At 38.9% G+C, this 9,122-nt stretch overlaps 1 protein-coding gene and 2 non-coding genes across 3 annotated transcripts; 2 read left to right on the top strand and 1 right to left on the bottom strand.

Moving 5' to 3' along the window:
* Positions 1 to 4: 4 nt before the first annotated feature.
* On the top strand, positions 5 to 78 carry TRNAN-GUU. The gene has a single exon. It is a non-coding gene; the product is annotated as a tRNA-Asn (tRNA).
* Positions 79 to 1,440: 1,362 nt separating this feature from the next.
* TRNAN-GUU lies at positions 1,441 to 1,514 on the top strand. Its single transcript has one exon. It is a non-coding gene; the product is annotated as a tRNA-Asn (tRNA).
* A 5,422-nt stretch (positions 1,515 to 6,936) lies between these two features.
* LOC111440356 (uncharacterized mitochondrial protein AtMg00860-like) lies at positions 6,937 to 7,587 on the bottom strand. The gene has a single exon (XM_023077509.1). It carries the CDS (start codon positions 7,585 to 7,587, stop codon positions 6,937 to 6,939), a length of 651 nt encoding a protein of 216 aa, XP_022933277.1.
* Between the last annotated feature and the right edge of the window lie 1,535 nt (positions 7,588 to 9,122).

Genomic DNA, 9,122 nt, shown 5'->3' with positions numbered 1-9,122 from the left:
TTTGGTTGGAATAGCTCAGTTGGTTAGAGCGTATGGCTGTTAACCACAAGGTCGGAGGTTCAAACCCTCTTTTTAGCTAGCGATGGCAATTGGTAACCAAGTGTTTCTTATGAAGATAAGATAGCTTTTTAGGTAGCTACGACTAGTTGAAATCGCATTTGAGCCCAATACCTTCATGGTCATGGTATCCGACTTTACCCCCAACAGGGGTTCGTCATAAACTGAAATCGGATCCATCGAACTTATCAATTCCAATATTTGAACTTATGCTTTACTCCCAATAGGGGTTCGTGAAGATCTTTCGAGTAAAGATATTCTTCAATCTCCATCTTCCATAAACTGAAATCGGATCTATTGAACTTCTCAATTCCAATCTTTGAACTTTCCATCTTCACAGATCGTGGTGAATTTCACCTAGCTCTGATACCAGTGGGTAGAATCGCACAACAATGCACACACTCGATAAGAAAATGTAAGCAGAACTCTCACTAAAGAATTTGTATTATAAATTACCAATTGGTAGAATCGCACAACAACGCACACACTTGATAAGAAAATGCCAACAACGCACACACTCGATAAGAAAATGCAAGGAGAACTCTCGCTAAAGATTTGCATTATAAATTCAGGTATTTCCAATAGGAGAGAACACAGAAAAAGTACATTTTCAAAGCTGTCCCAAGGGGGAAATATATATATATATATATATATATATACATATATATAGTTCAGTTTACTATATATAGTTTTACCACATATAACCATCTAATATATATAACTATCTACCATATATAGCTTTAAATTCGAAAAGGTAAAAGATCTAAATAAAAAAGTTCATATCATTTTATGATAAAAGTCTAGCACCTTAGACCACTCGGCCATCATGACTACTTTTTAACAAATCTCACATTGGTTGGAGAGGTGAATGAACCATTCCTTATAATGGTGTGGAAACCTCTCACTAATTGACGCGTTTTAAAACTGTGAGGCTGACGACGATCCATAACAGGCTAAAATGGAATATATCTACTAGCGATTGGAGAGGGTAAGGAAGCAATTCTTTTAAGGGTGTGGAAAAATCTTCCTAGTAGACGCATTTTAAAACCATGAGGCTAGTGGTGATACGTAATGCACCAAAGTGGACAATATCTGCTAACGGTGGACTTGAGATATGGTATCAGAGCTAGCCACCAGGCAGTATGCCAGTGAAGACGTTGGGCCCCCAATGGGGTGGATTGTGAGATTCCAGATCGGTTGGAGAGAAGATAAAACATTTCTTATAAGGGTGTGGAAACCTCTCCCTAGTAAACTGCCAGCGAGGATGCTGGAAAACCTCTCCATAGTAGATGCATTTTAAAACCGTGAAGCTGACGGATATACGTAACGAGCCAAAGCAAACAACATCTACTAGTGGTGGGCTTAGAAAATTTTATATAATTGGCTGGAATAGCTCAGTTAGTTAGAGCGTGTGGCTGTTAACCACAAGGTCGGAGGTTCAAACCCTCCTTCTAGCGACATGTTCTTGTCGTTTTGTTATTGTTGTTTATTTATATGTTATTGTTGTTTATTCAGTAAAGATTCTTGTCATTTTGTTATTGTTGTTTATTCAGTAAAGATTGTTATTGAATAAAGTGAACTTTATAATCTAAATCCATTCTGTTATTGTTGTTTATTCAGTAAAGATTGTTATTGAATAAAGTGAACTTTATAATCTAAATCCATTCTTGCTCAATTTAATCAAATAATAAGCGCCATGTTCTTGTCGTTTCTGTTGGGTTTTGTTATTGTTGTTTATTTATATTAATCAAATAATAAGCGCCATGTTCTTGTCGTTTCTGTTGGGTTTTGTTATTGTTGTTTATTTATATGTTATTGTTGTTTATTCAGTAAAGATTGTTATTGAATAAAGTGAACTTTATAATCTAAAACCAAGAACAATCGGGCTATTATTACTTGAACTATATGTAGAGACATAAGAGTGGATCAAGTTCAAGTATATAATCAAAATGATCTATAGTATAAGGATAAGGCTGAGTACCTTATTCTGGGAACACTATGGATGCGGCCCACTTTTGTATATGATATAAACAATGTGACACTAAATTGTACATGTGAAGACATGTGAGTGGAGGCGTCCTATGCAATGAGTATTGCATAAGAACGGACCATGAAGAAAACCACTCTCACTTTATAATGTCGTTTACTGTTGAGACTGATTTTCTTTTCATTCGATAACCTAGGTAATTCGGTTTAAATCCTCAGCTAACCATGAACTTCTGTTTATTCGGAATTATCCTTAGATTTGCACGGGTGAGAGTGGCTCTAGTTCGCCGACTCAATAGGCCTCCCATTTCAGGGGTAAGACTGGGTGAATGGCTGGGGACGTGGGGTGCAAGATGAAATTCACTCCTACCCACTTTTAGGGATAGAAGAGAGGTAGTTCCCTTAAGCACTGACTCCAGGTCTTGAACAAGGGGCCCCACCCTCTCATTGGCCTGAGAGGGATTCGGTTTACTGGTTGGACCACAAACCAATTGTTCATTAGAGGATCAGTGAGACATAAGGAACAAGAAGTAACTTCAGGGGTAAAACGGTAAATTGATCCAGCTCTAGTTACGAACAACCTGTGAAGGATCGACTTACTAATCATGGTTATATCAAATGGACAGAAATATATCTTTAGTGAGGGGAGTGCAACTACTAGACTACCCTGTGCATGTGCCACGATCCGAGGTGTTCGATTCCACCGTCGTTGTCATATGGGTGCCTTGCCCTTATTTGCAAAAGTAAAGTAGCACGAGACTTGAGTATTTCTAGAATACTTAGTAAGTGACCCCCTATCGGGATTATGCGACAATCCCATGCAATGAAATGGTGGGACCTATCGTTTCAATTCGTTTCGTTTTCCCTACGGTGCAATCCTAACGAGTAATCGTGGACGTGTACCATATACTCTACACACAGCCCATACGTGCGAGTATGGGCTCACCAGCTAGTTCGCACACCGCTGGGCCATTGTCCTTATCCGGTGGGTATACTAGATCCGTCACGGTAGCGCTATGCAATGCATAACGATCGTTGTCCTGCCATTGGATGTACGCATCCGTACCCTCGTGATGGGATGAGGGTATCCCCCCAGATGCATGAACACACATAATGCATGAGGTCTCCCTATTTCTACATTTATCTTTAATGACCATAACTCCCCTGTCACGTTCCATGCTTCATGTCATTCTCATTTTCAATTCACATTTCATACACATTTCTATCAGGGTTATGATTCCAGACAGTTTACTGTGTTTTATGTCATACAATTCATGCTGTTCACATTCACATATTCCATACAAACATGCCATAATCATTCAAGGACCACATATCGTCACATGCATAACATATCACATCAAACTAAGCAGCATACATAGCATACATTCACATTCACATGATTTCATACTTAAGCACATTAAACTAGCATACAATTTAATGACACGTGCAAATCCACGGGCACGTGCCAACATACAGCAAATAACGCGTAACCTACGACGGGTAAGCCACTTACCTGGTTAGCTTAAGTCGTTGTCACGTATATATCCTCAATGAAAGTTCGATTCCGTCCTTTGAAATCCAAGTCAACCTATGTGAGCTCATGACATCAGTTTCAAGTTTGAACTCTATAAAATTATTTCTCTAATTTACAGGGTTAAAATTCTGATATTTAATGTTAGACAAAATTTAACGAGTTTCATGCCCTCTGATCTTTACTGTTTTATTTTTAAATTCTGTTAAACAAATCTTCCCTTCTCCCTCGATTCTTTTTTTTTGGTAAATGATTTTCAGTTTTGTAAACATTTTCAATTCTATAATTGAGATATTCCTCTAATTCTCTAATTTTATATTTATTTTCATTCAGTAAACAAATATTGTTGGCCAATTTTAATTGATTGTTTGTCTACTATCTTACTGCCCACTAAAATTTTATTGATTCTAACCTTATTTCCTATAATTTCCAATGCTAACAAAAAAAAATCTAATGAATTGAATATGGTATCTCACTAAAATTTTATTGATTCTAACCTTATTTCCTATAATTTCCAATGCTAACAAAAAAACAAAATCTAATGAATTGAATATGGTATCTCATTATTACTAGTAAAATATGAAAGAAGATTTGATTCTAAATTGATTTCTTATAGCCATAACTATAAACAAAAAAGGAAATTTGAGATAGAATTTTTCCCTAATAACAGACCAAAATCTCTCCTATATCTCCATCATATCCTTTGAAACACCATTTTACTTTTTACCACATCTGACAATTTTTTCTATTTATTTTTGGATTGAACTGATATGGTGGGGTTTGTTAGACGAACATGACTCTTCATAATGGTATGATATTGTGAATATGGTATCTGATTATTACTAGTAAAATATGAAAGAAGATTTGATTCTAAATTAATTTCTTATAACCATAACTATAAACAAAAAAGGAAATCTGATATAGAATTTTACTATGGTATCTCACTAAAATTTTATTGATTCTAACCTTATTTCCTATAATTTCCAATGCTAACAAAAAAAAAATCTAATGAATTGAATATGGTATCTCATTATTACTAGTAAAATACGAAAGAAGATTTGATTCTAAATTGATTTCTTATAGCCATAACTATAAACAAAAAAGGAAATTTGAGATAGAATTTTACCATAATAACAGACCAAAATCTCTCCTATATCCCCATCATATCTTTGAAACACCATTTTACTTTTTACCACATCTGACATTTTTTTCTATTTATTTTTGGATTGAACTGATATGGTGGGGTTTGTTAGACGAACACGACTCTCCATAATGATATGATATTGTGAATATGGTATCTGACTATTACTAGTAAAATATGAAAGAAGATTTGATTCTAAATTAATTTCTTATAACCATAACTATAAACAAAAAAAGGAAATCTGAGATAGAATTTTACTATGGTATCTGATTATTACTAGTAAAATAAAAAATGAAATCTTACCGTAATAACAGACCAAAATCTCTCTTATATTCCCCTTTTTTACTTTTTACCAGATCTGACATTTTTTTCTATTTATTTTTGGATTGAACTGATATGGTGGGGTCTCCACAATGGTCCTATATCCCCATTGCTTTGCTTCCCCAAAAGGTCTCATACCAATGAAGCAAAAGGCGTCTCCACAATGGTCCTATATCCCCATTGCTTTGCTTCCCCAAAAGGTCTCATACCAATGGAGCAAAAGGCCTCTCGTACCAATGGAGTTAGTATTCCTCACTTATAAACCCATGTCCACTACTTTGGGCTTCCCCAAACTTTGCTTCCCCAAAAGGTCTCATACCAATGAAGCAAAAGGCGTCTCCACAATGGTCCTATATCCCCATTGCTTTGCTTCCCCAAAAGGTCTCATACCAATGGAGCAAAAGGCCTCTCGTACCAATGGAGTTAGTATTCCTCACTTATAAACCCATGTCCACTACTTTGGGCTTCCCCAAAAGGCCTCATACCAATGGAGACTTCCATCATCGTCCCCAAAAGGCCACATACCAATGGAGTTAGTATTCCTCACTTATAAACCTATGACATTTTTTTCTATTTATTTTTGAATTGAACTGGGTGGGGTCTATCCCCATTTTTTTGAATTGAACTGATATGGTGGGGTAGGCCTCATACCAATGGAGACTTCCATCATCGTCCCTGGGTGGGGTTTGTTAGACGAACACGGCTCTCCACAGTGGTATGATATTGTCCACTTTGAGCTTAAGCTCTCATGGCTTTGCTTTGGGCTTCCCCAAAAGGCCTCATATCAATGGAGTTAGTATTCCTCACTTATAAACCCATGATCATTCTCTAAATTAGCCGATGTGGGACTTCCATCATCCAACCGGGTTGAGGAAAGAGGATGGGGTTGTGACTAGAGGTTAGGGGAGAGAGATGGTTAAATTTTATTTTTATTTGTAAGTAATCCTTTTTATTTATTTATTTATTATTATTATTATTATTATTGTTATTACTATTATTTTTTTTGTTGGCTATTACATTACCTACTCCTAAGAAGAACTTTCGTCCTCGAAAGTCTCGAACTCGTGGATCAACTCGGGATATTTTTCCTTTATTTCCTCTCCTCGTTCCCACGTAGCTTCCTCGATTTGGTGGTTACGCCACAATACCTTAACGAAACCTATATTTCTATTACGTAAGACTTTCACTTCTCGGGCTAGGATTTTAATCGGTTTCTCCTGATAACTTAAATTTTCCTAGATTTCGAGAGGTTTGTAGTCTATTACGTGCGTAGGGTTTGTAATATATTTTCTTAAAATGGACACATGAAATACATCGTGTACGCTTGAAAGCGAAGGTAGTAAAGCTAGTTTGTAAGCTACCGAACCTACTCTTTCTAAAATTTCGAATGGTCCAATAAATCGGGGGCTTAGCTTCCCCCTTTCGTCTGAATCTTAGAATGCCTTTCATAGGAGCTACTTTTAGGAACACTGGGTCCCCCTCTTCGAACTCTAAATTCCTATGCCTAACGTCGGCGTAGCTCTTTTGCCTACTTTGTGCGTTACGCATTCTTACTCTAATTTTCTGTCTCGCCTCATTGGTGATGCGGACCAATTCGGGTTCTACAAGTTCTCGTTCTCCTACTTCATCCCAGCACAATGGGGATCTACATTGTTTTCCATACAACACTTCAAAGGGTGCCATTCCGATGGTTGCTTGGAAGCTGTTGTTGTAAGAGAATTCCATTAAGTGTAGTTTAGTGTCCCAACTCCCTATTAAATCCATAACGCATGCCCGAAGCATGTCTTCCAGGATTTGGTTTAATCGTTCCGTTTGGCCATCCGTTTGTGGGTGGAAGGTGGTGCTAAAGTCGAGGCGGGTACCTATTGCCTTTTGGAGTCTTTTCGCCATAGAGGTAGTGTCACCAAATTTTTAACGCGAACACCACCGCTGCCAGCTCCAAATCATGTGTAGGATAGTTTTTCTCATAATCCTTTAGTTGGCGTGACGCATACACAACAACCTTGCCATGTTGCATCAGCACACAACCTAACCCCTTTTTGGATGCATCACTGTAAATCACGTATCCCATAGAACTCTCTGGAACTGTGAGCACTGGGGCGGATACTAGTCTTTGTTTTAGCTCTTGAAAGCTGGCCTCACATGTATCATCCCAAACGAAAGGTACACCTTTTTTTGTCAATTGGGTGAGAGGCGTGGCTATTCTAGCGAAGTCCTTGACAAACCTTCGATAGTAACCCGCCAATTCCAAGAAACTTCGTATCTCGGTGATCGTTGTTGGGCGTTTCCACTTCGTGACAGCTTCTATCTTATTGGGGTCCACAAAAATTTCGTCTTTAGACACTACGTGCCCTAGAAACGAAACTTGTCGTAGCCAAAATTCGCACTTGGAGAATTTGGCATACAACTTGTTCTCCCTTAAAATAGTTAAGGCTTTGCGAAGGTGCTCTTGGTGTTCTAGGTCCGTTTTCGAGTATATCAGGATGTCTTCTATGAACACGATCACAAACGAGTCTAAGCACTCTTTAAATACTCGGTTCGTTAATTCCATAAATACCGCTGGGGCATTGGTGAGACCTAAAGACATCACCACAAACTCGCAGTGGTCATATCTGGTTCGAAAGGCTATTTTTGGTATGTCTTCATTTTTAATCTTAATCTGATGATATCCTGATCGAAGATCTATTTTAGAAAACACTGTTGCCCCTCGCAGTTGGTCAAATAGGTCTTCGATACGGGGTAACGGGTATTCGTTCTTTACGTCCTCTTGTTCAATTCCTTATAAATCAATGCATAAACGCATTGAGCCGTCTTTCTTTTTGACAAACAACACTGGCGCACCCCAAGGGGACACGCTAGGTCGAATGAAGCCTTTATCTAATAGGTCTTGCAGTTGTGATTTAAGTTCTTTTAATTCTACTGGTGTCATGCGGTACGGGGCCTTAGAGATGGGTCCCGTTCCTGGTTCCAGTTATATTCCAAAGTCTACCTCCCGCGATGGAGGGATCCCTAAGAGGTTCTCTAGGAAGACATCCATAATTTTGTTTACTATGGACACTGTATCTATGAGTTTTTCCTTTCCTTTTGTGTTTACTGCACAGGTTAGAAATGCCCACCCCCCTTGTTGTACCAGGCGTCTCGCTTTCATCATCGATATTATTTTTGGGGTGGTACCTGTTGAGGTTCCTTTAAACTTAAAGGTAAGTCCGTTGGGAGGTGTGAATATCACCTCTTTCTTATGGCAGTCTATGCTAGCAAAGTTTTCGGCTAGCCAGTCCATCCCTAGTATGACGTCAAAGTCCATCATATCTACTACCTTTAAGTCTACGTGGATGGTTTGTCCAGCTATTACCACTTGTCCGTCCTTTACTCTATTTTCGTAACTAAGTCTACCCCTGCTGGGTACCGACCGACAATACATGCATTAAGGGTTCTATACGAACCCTGCTTGTTTAACAAATGGTAAAGCAACAAAGGAATGGGTAGAACTAGAATAAAAAAATATCAACGCAAAGTGTCCTAGTATAGAAAGCATACCTGTCACCACGGTGCCAGGTGTTTCTGCCTCTTTACTGGTCGTTGCATATGCCCTGGTCTGTGGGCAGGTTTGTATGGTGGGCTCTCAGATGACCGGTCCTCTAAGGGGTTCCCTTGGATTTTCCGAGCTCCTTGTAAGGCAAGTTCTGGCCACATGACTTGCATGACCACTGATATAACACATACCTGAGCCCCGCCAAACATCTCCCAACATGTTGTTTTCCACAGTTACGGCACAGAGGCTTCTCCATTGCTAGGTATCGAGCTATTAGGGGTGGAGCAGGTGGCCTACTCTGATATCGAGGTCTCTGGAGCGGTGGTTGGAATTCTGTGGTTTCGACCTCGATAGGGCGTTTCCTCCCTGTGACAACCGTTGGCTCCGTTTTCTTTTCCTCTGGGGGGTTCCTCTAGGGCCTTGGCCGTCCTTCGGGCCTCTTCATAGGTTTTTGGGTTAAAGGCCTCTAACATGCGGCGAGTCTTCATAGGTTTTCTGTCTGTTTCTCTTCAGTGTCAGCTAATGACGGTGCAAACCTTCTCAATCTCATGAAG

Source organism: Cucurbita moschata, unplaced genomic scaffold, assembly GCF_002738365.1.
Source record: "Cucurbita moschata cultivar Rifu unplaced genomic scaffold, Cmos_1.0 Cmo_Scf00184, whole genome shotgun sequence".
NCBI classification, from domain to species: domain Eukaryota; kingdom Viridiplantae; phylum Streptophyta; class Magnoliopsida; order Cucurbitales; family Cucurbitaceae; genus Cucurbita; species Cucurbita moschata.
Note: the sequence above shows the minus strand (reverse complement) of the source record. Positions and strands in the feature narration are given on the sequence as shown.